At 38.2% G+C, this 17,217-nt stretch overlaps 1 protein-coding gene across 10 annotated transcripts in view; it reads left to right on the top strand.

Annotated features, from left to right (window-relative positions):
* The window catches only part of PTPRM (protein tyrosine phosphatase receptor type M), a 470,168-nt gene that overhangs the window by 181,212 nt on the left and 271,739 nt on the right, over positions 1–17,217 (top strand). For all 10 annotated transcript variants that reach the window (XM_065668023.1, XM_065668021.1, XM_065668020.1 and 7 more), the window contains exon 7: positions 7,635–7,928. In XM_065668023.1, coding sequence (XP_065524095.1) covers positions 7,635–7,928 — 294 coding nt within the window. The remainder of the gene's footprint in view (positions 1–7,634; positions 7,929–17,217) is intronic.

Here is a 17,217-nt window from a genome sequence, read left to right as displayed (position 1 = left end):
TATGGGTTAGACTGGGGAATAATAGGTTACCAGTAGAAGACTTAAGAGAATCATAATGAAGAAACAATTTTCCAAAAGCAGGAATATGGTTTTAATGGATGTGGGTTAGGAAAAATGGACAGAAACAGGACAAGACAAAGAGAAGCAGGTTGCAAATAGCCAGTGTGTGAAGATAACAAGACGAAACAAATTGTAGCATTAAAACTGAGATGAACTATTTGAAGGGACAGATGGAGAACAAAACAGTGGCTGAGATGAGAATATAATTATAAGGCATGGTGGAAGAAATTAGGTTATCTCAGTTCAAGCATGAGAAATAAAAAGAAATAAAAGGGAAATAAAAGGGGTGGCCAAAAATGGGAATGTCAGCAAGGAAAGAAATTGTGCACTATAAGTCCCAATAGGAATAGCATCTTTTTCACACCTAACAGCAGTGAAAATGAGGAAGAATGGAGACTGCCTGAAGGAGGCAGATGGAAGACTGACTACAACAGTGACAGGAGGTACAAAAGCTGAAGAACTTAGATTTTTCCAATTTCTTTAATTTAGGGAGTTTTAATTAATTAATGCTCCTTTTGAGGTGTAGTAGTTGAAATTATGAAGTGTATCATTACAGCATTTGTGCTTACTCAGATTCTCTCAGAAAATTTGCACTGGGCACAGTGGACAAATGGATAGCCTTAGGGTGTAATCCCATTAACTACTTGTAGAGTGGCAAAGTAATTATGGTAATCCCCTTTGCCTGTATTGGAGCTTTTATGAGACCACCTGCAGGTCATTCCTTCTGACCTAAAAAGACCCATTTTAAACATTGTGCTGTAAAACCTTAGATGACTATACTGAAATAGCAGCATTAGGGGCTAATTAGTAAATATGCTTTTACATTGATGGCATGTAATTAAGAAATTGTATTTCTTCTTTTTTTTCAGCAGCCTTTCTGCAGTGTTAGTTAGCAGAATTCAAAAATAATGGATCGATTTTGGTGCAGCTATATCTTTTTTTAATCCATTGCCATCAATAAATCATGGAAAATGTACATTTACCCATATTGCATGTAATGCTTAGTATACTTGGGAATTACTGATGGTTTAATAATAGTATGTGTAGAAACAGTGGTGTAATTACTCCCCACTCTTTGTTCGAAACAATGAATCTAATTCTCTTCTCATTTACACTGGTGTAACTGAACTGGCTTAGTAGCAATTGTCCTGGAATTACATTGCTAGGATGACGGGTCAATCAAACCTAGCTTTTGTAAATTAAACAGAATCAGTTCTTCACTGTGCTCTGTTTCATTCTGGTTGCTGAATTTGTAACTCCAGTTGGAAATAAGTAAATTCATGTTACAGCTCTGCACAACATTCATTCTACTTCATTGTAGACATAGTTTCACTAAGCAGGAACTTATTCTGAGTAAATTCCAATTACTTACGTAAACCTCTTGAAGGTTTGTAGTGTTGCTGTAGCATGGTGATGTGTAGCACTGGACACCAAGTACCAGAACTTTTGAAATCAGCAGAAAGGCTAGTAGCAGGTGCCGAAAAATAAACCTGAAATCACAAAGGAATAGGAATGCAATTTTGAAGATAAGAGATATGTAAGAAACTGCCTGATGTTCTTTTTTTCCTCTCTTTTGCTTCTTTACCTGAGCAGATACTGTCATAGAGAGGTTTAATCTGTATGGAGGACAAAAAAAAAAGGGGGCGGCAATTAAAGAGCTGTCACTTAATCCCGTGTTATCTCATTAAAGAACTGTAAACATGAATATTGTCTAGATAATATGAGAAAGCCTGCCAGTGAACAATTAATCTGGCCTTAAACAAGAAGGAAAAAAAAAAGGGGGGGGGGTATTTTTTGAAAACTTGTGTTATTTGCCTTTTAGAGGATGGGGAAATAAAGTATTGATTGATCTATTTAAATAAATCCTGAAGGGGAGGTTTTCAATTTACTCAAGTATTTGTTCTGATAGGAGAGGCTGAAAAGACAAGTGCCTTGTCATTGTGTGTGCTCAAACCACACACTACCCTCATCTAAGTTTGTCGGAGAATTGGATTGAAATGTCACTTTATCTAATTGGGGACATGAAATTCTTGTCTCCCTTGCCTTGTCAGATCACCCACTTATTGTAAAAAACAGCAGTTCATATCTAACAGGTGACATAAAAGTAATCAAACATTGAGCAAAAGGAAAATAGTAGGGTGGAATTGATTAAATGTATTTGGTGAAGTAAATTAGACTTCTACATGCAGTCCCTAGGTTAAATTCTTCTAAAAGTGGGCAGATCCAGCACTGATTAGGTTTAGAAGAGCAGAATGAGTCCGTCTGAGCAGACATCAGATTATTACAGAGTTCAGACTGCTTATTGAGTTCAAATAAGGTAAACCTAGGTGTCAGATTGGCTGAAAGGAGTTTTGTTAGGTTTTTAAGCAAGGACATAGAAAGGTAGCCATCTGTAATGCAGGCAGCTTAAATGTCTGCATCTTTCCAAATGGAAGATTTAACACCAAGAACAGAAACAAACCTATTTGGATATCTACAGCAAGCAATTTATTCTGGAGAACAAAATCATTTTGAGAGCAAGAGACAGTAAGAAAATATTAGTGGTTGCTTATCTTTAGTATCAGTTGTTCTTATAAATTAAGTATACACGGGTACTTAACATCTCTTTTCTCTCTCTGGCGACTACCCTTTTATGCTGGATCCATCATGCTGTCTGTACCCCTTTTTTTACAAACTGCTGGTATGAGTACTCTGTTTTTATGGTTGCTTGACAAACCCTGTCATGAAGTCCTGCTTTCAGATGCTGTTACTTTGACAAGCTGACTTCAGGCTGATATTGTCTTTTGTGTGTGTGTGAGACAGCCTGAAGGTTTTGAGAAAACCTCCAGCCAAAACAGATGAGATAGTTCAGCCATCTTAGCAAACTTGCCTTAAGAAAGTGCTGAAGACTGGCCTTTGAAGCAGGAACTTTTTTTCAGGAGGATAATAGTTAGGTGAAAACCGCTGTTTGTCTGTTCCCATGAAAGTCAATTTAAAAGCAACTGAATAAAACCCAAACATGGAGCGGGAATTTAGGGTAGATGAATTTAGAACACTTAGGTAAACAGATGTGGATGGAGTAAGAGTAGTGCAGACTGAGGCACCACTGTCTTAAAAAGAGAGTTGGCAAGTCAGCAGTGGACAATACAGAATATTTGAGTTTGGAAGAAATCATGTTTGGGGGAAGAGAACTGTTAGTGCATGGGTGGTAGAAGTACAACTGCTACTATTATGGGGTTTAGCAGGAATGCCAGCTGATTAGATTATGCCTGCATAGGCTTACCAGTGTATAGTACAAGGACACTTGTTTTTCTGTAAAGTTTAATAATGGGTATAAAATGCAACAGTTACTTTTTTTTTATAAATAAAGACTTTAAAAGTAATTTCAAGAACATTAGGGTACTGGGCCAGGTCAAGTTTTCATCCTAAACAATCTCAGTAAAGGAATAGTGTAAAATTATCTCATGTGTTATTCATCATACTGTTTAGAGGTATTGTTTAATTAAATAATTACATGTTTTGGCAGGAATTATTTAAAGGCTTTTTTTGGAAAAAAAAAAACACAGAAAAACAGAAACCAAACAAAATTGCATGAAGAACTGTGGTCTTTCAGTCAATTCCATGTCTTTTGTTATCAGCGGTGATATTTGTTGCCCTTCATCCACAATTAAATGCTGTAAAAATGACACTGCTCTCCATCATTCCCAATGGCATGGAATCATTTGCATGCTCAAAAGAGGAGCGCAATAATATGTATATATGTATATGTGTATCTATATAAAAAAAAATAGGAAAATGGAAGAAAATAGTCTTAAAGCTGTTTAGTTGATTTCAAGACTCTACAGTTATAGTGATGTGATTAGTTTTATAATTATTAAGACCTTATTAGCATGGACATAGCATCAGAGATGATTGATACTTTATTTTTATCACTTCACCAGCACATGATGTGCTGAACATCATCACATGGGAATACCATGGTATTGACTTTCTAACAGTTACTATTTAATTAAAAAAAAAAAATCAGATTGCAGGATTAATGTTTTTTCCCTGTTCCCCTGAAAGTGAAGCCTGGCTCCATTCTCCCACTCACTCACCTCAGAAGAAAAATCGGAAAATATTATTGGTATTATTGAAGTAGATTTTCCCCCCCCCCCCCATTTTTTAAGTTAGCTTTTCGGAGCCACCAAGAAGAAACGTGTACTTTTTGTGTTCTAGAACTCACTTAAATCTCAGAGATTTACATTACCTCCATTGGCATCTCTGTGTGATGCCTTTCCTCTCTCTATTAAAATTTCAAAAGAACTGCAAAACATAAAGATCTGAGGATCTTATAGAAAATATCTGGAAATTCTGTATTATTCTGTATAATTTAAAATACAAAGCAGTGTAAATAAAGGAGTCGACATTTCAAGTTTCCAGTTAATATAGAAGGCATAAGAATGAATAGTTTCTATGAATAAAGTTTCTATGCATGTACGGTTAAATTTGTTTTTATCCTCTGCCTATGAGAAGGGTTGCTCCTTATCATAAAGGCTTTGTCTTTTTCTCATATTTACTGTAAATGATCTATTTATGTAGGGTAACATTAGAGCATCTGCCTAAAGCCTTCTGACATCTACAGATCTCTAGTTTAGTAGGGTGGCCACAGTTTCCTTTCCATAAGAGATTATGCTTATCACCATTTGTGACAGAATTTAAAGCACTGAATTTGAAATTATGGATGAATTTACCTTCTTCATTTATTTATTTTTTTTTAATGTTGTATTTTAAAAGCATTTTTAAAGGGTTTCCCAGTACTGGACAGCTTTTTTTTAGTTGTTTCAAGAGAGATCTACAAGGAGCTCCTCTTTAAGCTAACCAATTGTATTAAACAGCCAGTGCTACAAACTCGTTTCTACAATCAGTTGAAATTCTTTTTCTGAATATCCCGAGCTGTAAAAAGGCAGGTTATTGTACCATTTTTGTAAGGGTATTAATCGCAAAGTAATTTGCATGGTACGTATTTCAGAGTACCCTAGTGGCCAACAGCAAAACAGCTTTTAGTGAAAGGTGGTGGTGCTGCAGCCTGATACTTACCTGATTAAGTGATTGAAATTTCTCAGTATCCTAAAAACAATTAAACCATTGTGTCTAAAGAACAAAAAATAACAATAAAAAATAACATAAACAAATAAAAAGTCAGAAGAACAACTTTCATATTTCAGTCATGAAACTGGCTCATTATATTTGGTAGTACACTGTATTGAAGTGTCTGCTTAACTCTGGATCTCGTGTTTTTAACCAGTCACTTAATAATGAGCATAATATTTGTAATGAAAGGTGCATTTTATGTAACCTCAATCTCTGGTAAGAAGACTACTTTTAGTATTAAACTGCGTTACTAGAATTAAACTGCAGTATATGTAGGCTTCGATAAAATAATGCAGCTTGCATTAACCTTTTGCACTGTGGTCGCAAAGGAATGAAAAATATGCCCTGAGGGATAAAAAGACAATAAAATACTGTCTGTTTCAAGTACTTGTAATACTTGGAATGAATTGTTGTAACCACTAACCTTAGTGACCTAACTCCTGAGTTCGCATTTTGAATGGCACTTCAACAGCCTTTAGTAGCATTTGAAACTTGAAAGTAATTAACTGTTCTTTCAGCATGGCTAAGTAAATGCTTTAGGATGCTCTATAAAAGTTCCATTTCATGTCTTGGTTCACAAAACAGCCTAATGATTCAAATTGATGCTAAATCATTTTGAGGCAAGTCAGAGCTGTTTCCAGACATGTTATTGCTGTATGAAGCCTGAGTTTATATACTTTAGGAGCAATAATTTCAATAAAACTGCAGTATGATTCTAACCAAAAGATGACATCAGTTTGCCATGTATTGTGACTGACATATAACCCTGTTTTCCTTACTGATTTGAAAATGTAAATAATATTATTTTCTTTATGTATTGGAATCTGCCATAATATAATAAGCAATTTTTATGTCTATTCCAATCAGTGATAATTATTTAGATGTCTTCAAAGGCATTCTGGATTGTTGCTCACTGTATCATGTACTTTATTATAATAATCAATTTGTTCTGTTAAGGTAAAAATATATACTGCTGGTGCCTATGTTTGCCATTTTGTGATGGCATATTTCAGCAATTACTAACAGGTCACACAGATCGAAGCTTACATACAAGTGTGCAGTGCTAATTAGAGACTATCTATCTGAAGCATAGCTAATCTTCAATGTACTTTGTGCTCTGTGGGTTGAGTACTCTTTCTGTAAATGAAGAAAGGTATCATAATGCATGATAATTCCATGTTTGTTAAAATAGCAAATCTACTATTTCTCAGGAAATAGTAATACCTATTTCCAGAGTTCCTTTGTCCCCTGTGCGTCATTCCTTTATGTTTTTTGCTCCAACTCTTGACTTTGAAGTCTTTGAAAAGAGTATGAAATACATAAATTCAGTGTCTTTTCTGTTTGACTTACCTATATCTCAGCACGCTGGAAAATGGTTAGGAGAAGAGGATAGATCTGAATCTACAGCTTAGGGAAGACACATGTTCTACATTCATTACATATTCTGGGTAGCCTTAAGAAGGTGGCAGTGTTTGCTGATAGATATGTTCAGAATACTGGATAAAACAGTGCCTTATTACAGCAGCCTGATTTCATTCCACTTCAATATATTTAACCAATGGAAGGGGTATTTTGTGCAGCTGTGATGCATGAAGCAGCAGAATAATTTCCTGGTTAATCAATAGGAAAAAAAAATATTTTCCTTTAAAAGGAGATGAGGTCTGCAAATTATTTCTGCAGTCTAATTTTAAATAAGGTGTCCATCATGTGGTAAAGAAAAGTTGTTTTAACATTTAAACTTTTGAAATCTTTAGAATGCCAACTATCAAAAAATGCTTGCTCTGTGATACAAGGTACTGCTTCTGTGTGGCAGCAAAAATAAGCCGTAGCTTCAGACTCCTATTAGAGACTAAAGAATTCCCCCAGCTCTCATTTAGAAGCACTTTCTGTTTAACCAGGATACAGGACTTGGAAAAATGCTATATTTATTCTGCTTACACAGAAGTCTATGAAAATATGAAGGCTGAGTAGCACAGTCCATGAGAAATAATGAATAAAAAATTCATTTTGTTTTCATGCAGAACTCACTGTTCTGGTTATGTCTAAGGATAGACTACAATAGCAATTTTAGCTTAAAAAGTATTTTTTTGTGTAGGATTTATATTTACATCCAGTAAGAACGATATTTTGATGAGAAAACCTGACGTCATCTTCATTTTTAAACTGTAAGTTATAATTTGCCATGTAGTGTCTGGTGACTAGGGTACCAGTTGTACCTGGTTTGAAGTTACTCAGAATAAAACAAACTTCATATTAGAATCTCCAAGTGCATAAGCAACAGAGTTTGTGTATTGGATTTTATTGGCAATAAGGTTATCATAGTGATTTTTTCTTCATAACCCTAGTTTTATGGATTCTTCAGCTCTAATATAGTGCAAAACCCATTGCTTATTTGAATGTTTTAGAAGCAGAAAAGAATTCCAGTATAATCATTGCTGCTTTTTGTAACTACTGTGCTTCAGAGCCACCAGTTCCCATTGCTCCACCTCAGCTGTCCTCTGTTGGTGCAACTTACCTGTGGATACAGTTGAATGCCAATTCTATCAATGGGGATGGACCCATTATTCAAAGGGAAGTTGAGTATCGAACTTCAAGTGGAAGCTGGTATGACATACAACCTGTGGATTCCACAAGCTATAAGATTGGGCACCTGGATCCTGACACAGAATACGAAATCAGCGTATTACTTACAAGACCAGGTGAAGGAGGAACCGGCTCTCCTGGCCCAGCTCTCAGAACAAGGACAAAATGTGCTGGTGAGTACTCAAAAGCGACCTGTAATTTGCAAGCATCTTTCTAGGGTTGAAAATGTAAATTATTTCACTAGCAGTTTTTACTGTGTACCTTAAACCATCAGGCTGCAGGAATTAAGACTGAATGCCTTTAAATATAAGCAATTGGTGTATGCCAGCTACAGTGACCTTGAAACCAACCTTCAGTGCCACTAGAGAAATCATGCCTGTGCATTCTTTACTGTCAGGTACGCGCTGAGATCTCTCCATTTCATTGTACCCCTCCCTTGCCAGTTTATGTTTGAATTCCAGGTTGTTTTTTTCTTCTCTCTCTCTTTTTTTTTTTTTTTTTCCTAGTATCCCAAGCTTGATAAAAATTCTCTTTCTTTTGGGTAAAGTTCCTTTTTTTCTTTTTTTCAATGTCAGATGTACTGAACTTGCAGACAAAGTGGAAAGAGATCCCATCAAACAGCAAAACTGTGCACTGTTAAGTCTCAATTAGCAGATGAGGTTTAGCAAAGGACTGCTTTCTTGAGTGACTGAGAGCATGTCTTTTCTTTAAGTGAGGTAGTGTGATTTATTTTGCTGTGTAGCAGTCTTGGCTCCTGTTTTGGATGTTACAATTAATAGTGCTGACCTCTGTAAAAAGAATTCAGAGTAGACCTATTATACAAAAGCAATTGTACAGTAATTTTCAGGAAGACTGGCAGTGATATTAATTTGGGATTCAACTGTAGAGGAAATACGAGTAAGCAAATGGTGTTAGCTTATTGATCCTAATCTTTTAAAGAATGACTTGGTGTTATTTGTCTTTTTAACAGGAAAACTTATATACTTCAGTTCTTTACTGTGAGGGTGGCAAGGCACTGGAACAGGTTGCCCAGAGAAGTTGTCACTGCCCAATTTCTAGAAGTGTTCAAGGCCAGGCTGGACAGGGCTTTGGGCAACCTGGTCTAGTGGAAGATGTCTCTGCCAGTGGCATGGGGTTGGAGCTATATGAGCTTGAAGGTCCCTTTCAACCCAAACCATTCTATGGTTCTGTGATTCTATGTATTTCCATTGGATATGAAAGTAAAGTTACTCTTTGTAAAGTCACCTGGCCACCTGTCAGTGGCTAAATGGCATTTTAGGTGAACTGATGGCTGAAATATCAAACACAGAATGAAATATAGTTGTTGTCAGAATCCCAGTGTTATGTTTTGAAGATGCAAGCTTATACAAGTACTAACCCTTTTATTTCTATTTGTTTTCTTACTGTCATTACTGGAAAGAAGTATTTAATGAAAAATACCAAAAAGCAGTACTGTTATCATAACAGTTTTTAGTATTTGTAAGATTTTTATTTACTAGACCAAGATAATTTCAGCTGAGTCAAAAGTGAGGCATAAAAAAATTAGAGTTCCTTTCAGGACGCTTTCTAGGTGACTGTGCCTTTCATAATAATATAAAATTATCTATCTAGTCAAGGTAAATGTGTATTTAATACACAAATATTTCAGGGTTTTTTTTTAATTAAAACAGCTTTTCTCGTGGCTTGATCATAATATAACATAGGGTGCTGTGTAAGTGAGCCTGTCTGTGCTGAAGGCTTAGAGCGTGGTGGGCTGATAGCCAACAACCAAGTACCCACACAGCCACTTCACTCAGTCACTTCTGCTGCAGGACAGGGAGAAAATAGAAGAAAGGCAAGAAGCCTTATGGTTTGAAATGAAGACAGTGTAATAGGTGAAGCAAAAGCTGCAATTGCAGGCAAAGTGAAATAAATTTATTCAGCATTTCCCATCAGCAGGCAGATGTTTAGCTGCTTCTTGGGAAGCAGGCCCTTGGCACACATAATGGTTGCTTGAAAAGACAAATGCCATAAGAATGAACTTCCCCTCTTCCTCTCCTTTCCTTGTGCTTTGATTGCTGACCATTACGCCATATGGTATGGAATATCCTTTTGGTCAGGTGGAGTCAGGTGTTCCCACTGTGTCCTCTCCCAGACTCTTGTCTGCCCTCAGTCTACTCACTGCAGGGATAGTGGGAAAAAGAGAAAGCCTGCAACCACTGCTTAGCAACATTCAAAACACCGGTGTGTTATCAATCTTCTTGTAGTCACAAATCCAAAACACAACACCATACAGGCTACTATGAAGGAAATTGTCTCCACCCCAGACAGACTCAGTGGAGAGAGAAGCCCACAGGTTTAGGTATATTTATGAGCATCATATCCTTTTGGAATTTTTGGTGGTACATACTGTTAAGTGTTAAAACATGGTTTCAGTCTCATAAACCATTTTGTACTGGAAGCATTTTATTATCTGGTAATGCCTTTTAATACATCAGCATTATTTGTGTTTTCATTAAGCTAAATGGTAACTCTTTTCAATTAAAAGCAGAAAGTGATGCCTGACTGAAAAATGTAAATTGTGTGATGATATTAAATCCATCTCTATAAATTGTCTTTTTTTATAGCAGAAGATCCTGCTTTGAAGGTGTAGTGGTTATTGGTTAACTATTAGCAAGTGACATGCTAATAAGTGGCCCAAGGGCTTAAAAAGAGATGTTGATAAACTAATGACAGTATAATTAAGCTGGGTAGGAGTAGAATAATGCCAGTCTCCAAAGCATACCATGGAATTAATAAAGCAGGAGTCTTAAAGAGGAGAGTCATTGCACCTTTTTAATTACTGTGATAATTGTATGCTGCTTGCCTGTTCCCTAGGGGTCTAGTGAACCACTTGGAGGCTTGAAGCAGTATGCTAGATATTCAATAATCTTAATATTTCTCCAAAGCATTTGAAATATGTTTTCATTTTAGCAAAATGAGATTTCAGAGGCTTGTAATAGACAAGTCTTATCTGCAACTTTAGTAAATACAAGCATCTATAATTAGAATGCAAAGGAAAAAAATCTCTCCAGACTTGGTTGCATCAGCCTCAGTGGAGCAGTTACATGCTCTCTAAAGTGCTTTGCTTCCTTTTGATGAAATGTAATACAAATGTAAGTGCTTTTCCAGTGTAATGTTCAGGAAGGCCAAGGAATTACGTTCGGGTCTGGATTAGATTAAACCTAGACCGTGGAGTTCGGGTTTGAAAAAGAGGAGTTTAATGGATTTTGGCCGTTGTGGATTTTGGTTTGTGGAGCCACATTAGAGTCAGACTTAGAAAAAGAAATGTTTCTCATTTCAAGATCTGAGATCAAGACCTCACCTGATTGTCTGGAATTTGAATCACCAGTTGCTGTGCTCAAAGCTTCCTCTTCCTACAGCTGTCTCATATGGTGTTACGATCCTAGAAGAGCGCTGCCACTTTAAAAGGGGGGAGAGGGGAAGAATATCCGTCAGGAGATGCATGGCAGAACATTTCCATCATACAGCATATCTCAAATTACTCTGAGGTACATTTCCACTCTGGCACAGTTGTAAAATAAGGATTCCAAAGTAGTCAAACACAATTAGCACTATTTAGGGGCAGGATACGGGAATGCTGCACACTAAAGACACTGTTATTTGAGAAGTAAGACTCTTAGCTTGGTGTGATGCTCACAGTGTCAACTACTGCTATAGAGACCTCAACCAGTCAGCCACTGCTAGCAGTTAAATAGCTGCACAAATATTTGAACAGAAGAAGTCACCTTGTATGTGAACACAGAACCAACAGTGGCTCTGCCATATGGGATATAGAAAGTTTGAGGATCTGAGAATCAATAGTTATAAAAAAAACCGCTCTTAACCTTTATTGAAGTAGATTGGGAATCCTCTTGTGCCTGAAAAAATCCAGAATCAAATCTCTAAATCTGACCCAAACCCAGTAGAACTGCCCATAGTAAAACCTAGGTAGGAATGTTGAAGGATTAATAAGGTAGACTATAGAATCGTAGAATAGTTAGGGTTGGAAAGGACCTCAAGATCATCTAGTTCCAACCCCCCTGCCATGGACAGGGACACCTCACACTAATCCATCCCACCCAAGGCTTCATCCAACCTGGCCTTGAACACCGCCAGGGATGGAGCACTCACAACCTCCCTGGGCAACCCATTCCAGTGCCTCACCACCCTAACAGAAAAGAATTTCCTCCTTATATCCAATTTAAACTTCCCCTGTTTAAGTTTTAACCCGTTACCCCTTGTCCTGTCACTACAGTCCCTGACGAAGAGTCCCTCCCCAGCATCCCTATAGGCCCCCTTCAGGTACTGGAAGGCTGCTATGAGGTGCCCACGCAGCCTTCTCTTCTCCAGGCTGAACAGCCCCAACTTCCTCAGCCTGTCTTCATACGGGAGGTGCTCCAGTCCCCTGATCATCCTCGTGGCCCTCCTCTGGACTTGTTCCAGCAGTTCCATGTCCTTTTTATGTTGAGGACACCAGAACTGCACGCAATACTCCAGTTGAGGTCTCACAAGAGCAGAGTAGAGGGGCAGGATCACCTCCTTCCACCTGCTGGTCACACTCCTTTTGATGCAGCCCAGGATACGGTTGGCTTTCTGGGCTGAGAACTGGCTGGACGGCCGCACACAAAGAGTTGTGGTCAATGGCTCAATGTCTGGCTGGAGACCGGTAATGAGTGGTGTCCCTCAGGGATCAGTGTTGGGTCCGGTCTTGTTTAACATCTTCATCACTGACATGGACAGTGGGATTGAGTGTTCCCTCAGCAAGTTTGCCGATGACACCAAGCTGTGTGGTCCGGTTGATACGCTGGAGGGAAGGGATGCCATCCAGAGGGACCTTGACACGCTTGTGAGGTGGGCTGATGCCAACCTTATGAAGTTCAACCATGCCAAATGCAAGGTCCTACACCTGGGTCGGAGCAATCCCAGGCACAGCTACAGACTGGGCAAAGAAGAGATTCAGAGCGGCCCTGCAGAGAAGGACTTGGGGGTGCTGGTCGATGAGAAAATGAACATGAGCCAGCAGTGTATGTTTTGTAGTTTCTCCTTATCCGTATCAGTATTTCCGTGGGTAGAATTCTTTCAGTGTTTTGCAGCATGTTTTGTCTTTGACATGAATTGCATGATACCAATCTTGGTCCAGTGTATGTACCTGCACTCTGATGGTGAGACAGTGCCCCAATTAAAAGAGTCTCCCAGAAGATCCAGAACTGCTATGGCCCCTCTATTAGGAAACTTTATTTTTTAACAATGTCATTCGTTGAATCCGCTGGTGAACAGAAACAGCATAAAGCAGGCTACTGGAGGGAGAAAAAAGAAAATAAAATCATTTCTCTTGCTAAGGGAGGGGATTTTTAAGGTCTTCTAGGGAAAATCATTAACTTTCCTCATCATGTTTCTTTTTTCACTGTGACATGTTGAATAATTCTAGATAATCAGCATATTTTCCTTTCCTGAACCAGAAAACTCTACTGTAATTTAAGAAATTTAACAAGAAGTAAAAGACTGCCATGAAAGAAACTTCTGATGCACTATCCCCAATCTGTGGGGTTTTTTTAACAGTCAGAACTAAAACGCAATTATTGCCTTAGGATATTTGCAAAAAAAAATCCCTGACAATGTAACCGATAATTTTCCAGGCAGAGAATTCACACATTCCTTGTACAAGGAAGTAACAGGAATGTCGTAATTAACATAGTTCATTTTGCTATCTCTTCTACCCCATCACCAGAGATTGTCAGGAGGAAAGCTGTTACTCACAGTACAACTGAGCTCTTGATTCACTGCTGCAGGTTAGTTGTAAACTGTCTGTTACTCCTAGAAGGCTTGTTGCAATCTGGAAGAACAGAGGAAAGGAACTCTTCAAATCCCCACTCTTTAAGATTATTCTTTTTAATTTTATTCATTTTGATCACTGCTTTGGCTTCAGCTGGGTAATTTTCCAAGGTGTCAAAATAGCTAGTTCTGTGCTGGCGTCTACTCACACTGTGAAAAAAATCTTCATGTGCCAAAATGCTCACTGGAATGAACAGTGAATGAACAGGGATGGAATGAACATCCTCTTCCCTCTGATCAGTTAAGACCTGCTATTACTAGTTCGTGAAAATTACCAGATGTGGACCACAGCAACAACCCTATTTTGACTATGGAATGTTAACTTAAGTTGCCTGTTTCCTCTTTTTCATTGATTAAAAGGGGGCATAATTTACAAGCATGTAAGACCTATAGCCATTTGAAAAACTGTAGGGACTTTTTAAATACTCCCTAAAATTATACAGTACTGTATTTTCATACACTCTCTAACTGCATCAGGTTGCAAGAGACAAAAGTATCTTAAAGCAGGTGGTACGGGACAGCAACTGTCTTGAACCCTGAATGCAAAGTCAGTGTGCTTCCAACACACCAAAGGTTACACTATGCCACCACTTCACTCCTGCCCCATGACGTGGAGCATTTTGCCAAGTCCTGCATCGTGGACTGTTTGCAGCCCCTACTGTATGACATTCTGAATGCTCAGTCATCTTTGTAGTTGGTTTTCCCTATTTTCCACCCTCTTGTCATCAATTCTGTAGTTAGTCTCTCCCTTTGTCAGTGTTCATGCCCTAGCATGTCTTCAATCTCAGTGGTACTGCTTATTTCCATGCTCTTCCCCGTTCTATATCACCATTAGGAAATGAGTTTCCTCCTAGGAACTTCTGTAGGTTGAAATGGTGGCTGCCTTTCTCTGTCCTTGCAGGCTTCTTTGGATCTTTTGACCCTTCTGTCTCAAGAAAGGAGGGAGAATCTTTGTGTCACTGGGAATTAAGTTCTTCCTTCTTGTTGCTGTACCTTGGGGGACTGCCTGTGAACATGTTCAAGTTTTTTCAGGCATGTAACAAAGTCTTAGCATGGCTTAGTTTTGCGATCGTAAGGAAAAGTCAGCTTGAAGCCGTACTGCAGATTCTTTGCTACAGCTGTTTCTCAGAACTTTGCAATTTTATCTCAGGAGTTTGAAACAAGGTTGTGCAGCTGTTTTGTGTCAGAGCTAGACCTCAGATCACAGACAGATCACAGACACCTGAACCCTGAGGAGGAGAGTTGCAGGTACTGCAGCATTTTATATTCCATGGAAAAGTTCAATGGTATTTCTAAAGTCACCATTCAAAACCTGAAGATGTAATAAACTTTAGCAGGAAGTTGGATTGATTTATCAGAACAGGAAGTCCACAGTGAACTTACGTTTCATGTATGTGTTTTATTGTGAAAATAAATTACAGTTTTAATAGAAAATTGAAATTGAGAATCCCTGCTGTATCGTATACCATCCTTTTCCTAATAACTTTCCAATATACAGATCGTTCCCATATAAGGCTCACTTTCTCATAAGGGTGAAGGCTAGTATTGGATTTTTTGCAGTGTAGCAGTTGAATCACAGCTTTTGGATGTGCAGAAAGTAAGCTCTTAGTTTTTAATAGAATTCCAAGGAAATGTTACCTAGTAGGATGTATGTCCATGTCTCTCTGTCAGTTGTCACTTCCCTCTGATTTGGAAACAAACAAGAAAAATTTCTTCTTGGAAAGGGCCCTACTGAAAATACAAATGATGTCCAGCTGTAACTACTATTGGAAAGTCCTTCCTTGGCAGCCACTTGCCTGGAAACTAGGACCCCCATTGTTCCTTACTGACCAGATTTCTCTGATGGTGTCTTACAAAACAGCCTTCCTTGGTGTTATTGGAGATCTTGAGTCAGGAAAAAAAACAAAATAACATAAATTTCTCCCATAAAAAAATACTTTTTTTTTTTTCAATCCATGTCTCCTTTTCATCTCACAGTACAAAATTCTCCTCTGTGAGTCTGGTAAGTTCATGAAAGTAAATGCAGCTGCAACAACTGCCACTCCTATCTTCAAGAGGGGCAAGAAGGAAGACCCAAGAAAGTACAGGCTGGTCAGCCTGACCCTAATTCTTGGGAAAGTGATGGAACAACAATCCTAGAAACCACTTGCAAACACACAAAGGACAAAAACATGATCAGGATGCATCCACAAAGGAGAAGTCATGGTTGATGAACCCGATAGCCTTCTGCAATGAAATGGTTTGGTAGGTGAGGGGAAAACAGTGGAGATACTCAAAAGCTGTCCGGACATGGTACTCACAGGGGAAACTGCAGGTCGGTTCTCCATTCTGTGATTCTTCAGCCTGTGAATACAAACACTTTTCCTAACAGCAGCAGCCAAGCAAGCTGGTGTTATGTAGAAATTACTAATCCCTGCACTTTTGTGTTGTCTTTAGTCCCTAAATACATATTTTTGGTTTAGTTACAGCATCCATAGGTCTCACTGGAGAAAGAACATTTTCCCTCTCCATCACCTGAAGGGGAGAGCAGGAAGAGGACAGGGAAACTACTGTGAAGGTCTGTTGGCCCTCTCTGGCCTACGGATGGCTGGAGTGTATAAGGAATATAGACACATTCTAGTGATGATAAGGACACAAGAGTATTAAACCTGAATGTCAGATATTGGTTTATTTTGAGGAACCTCTCATTACAATGAGGAGAAGCATTTAGGATTCTTTTCTGACAATAATGTTTGGGTTATTATAGGGGTGAATACTGTGTTTGTATAAAGAACTGCCAGGTAGGACTGTCTTTGGTCATGTGAAAAGCAGTTGTATAAATGGAGACTTAGTTCTTTGCTTTATTAGATTCCCATTTCAGAACATTTACAGAGGAAGAAATTAACCTGCTCTTTGAGACAAATGAACCTTCACCATCTTATAGCAAACCTGAGGGGCAAAACTATTAATTTCATATCTGCCAGGTAGAGGGAACATGAAGAAAACATAATGACCCTTGAGAAAAAGTAGATAATATGATTTCCCTTATGACATATTTCCATCTCCACGTTTGTTGCAGTCTCTTAGTAATTCTAAGGACAATTCTAGGGATAATCTCAAAAAAAAAACCCTACTCAAAAACCCAATTTTACCCAGCTTTGGATTTGTGAAGAATTTCTCATTATGGACTGAAAAAAACATGGCAAGCTGGGAGTGTGCTTGTTATAAACAAAAGACTGGTACGTGAGCACCTTTCATAGTAATGGTAGATTAGGTATATTTGTGGTAAATATTGATAGTGCATTACTTAGGATTATTCTGTTCTGAACAAATTGAACGTGAACTGTTTTGTGGATGCATTGAACCTCTGGTTTCAGGAGTATTAATAGTGAAGATTTATATGCACACAGTTCTCTATTTTTAAAAGGAATTAGCAATACAGAAAAAAGAATGCTTTGAGTATAGGTGCCTTCCCTGTGAAGTTCCATGGGTACCTTGAATTTATCCTTAAAAACTTTCTGATGAGCACTTTCTCCCCTCTTCTGAGGGCAGTTTTCACGTCAGTAATTCCAGTTTTCACATCCAGTTGTGCATACTGCCTTCCAGTTATAGGCAAACTTCACTTTAGCA

Source organism: Lathamus discolor, chromosome 2 (genome assembly GCF_037157495.1).
Source record: "Lathamus discolor isolate bLatDis1 chromosome 2, bLatDis1.hap1, whole genome shotgun sequence".
Lineage (NCBI taxonomy): Eukaryota > Metazoa > Chordata > Aves > Psittaciformes > Psittacidae > Lathamus > Lathamus discolor.
The sequence above is the reverse complement of the archived record's forward strand: the minus strand, read 5'-3'. Positions and strand labels throughout refer to the sequence as shown.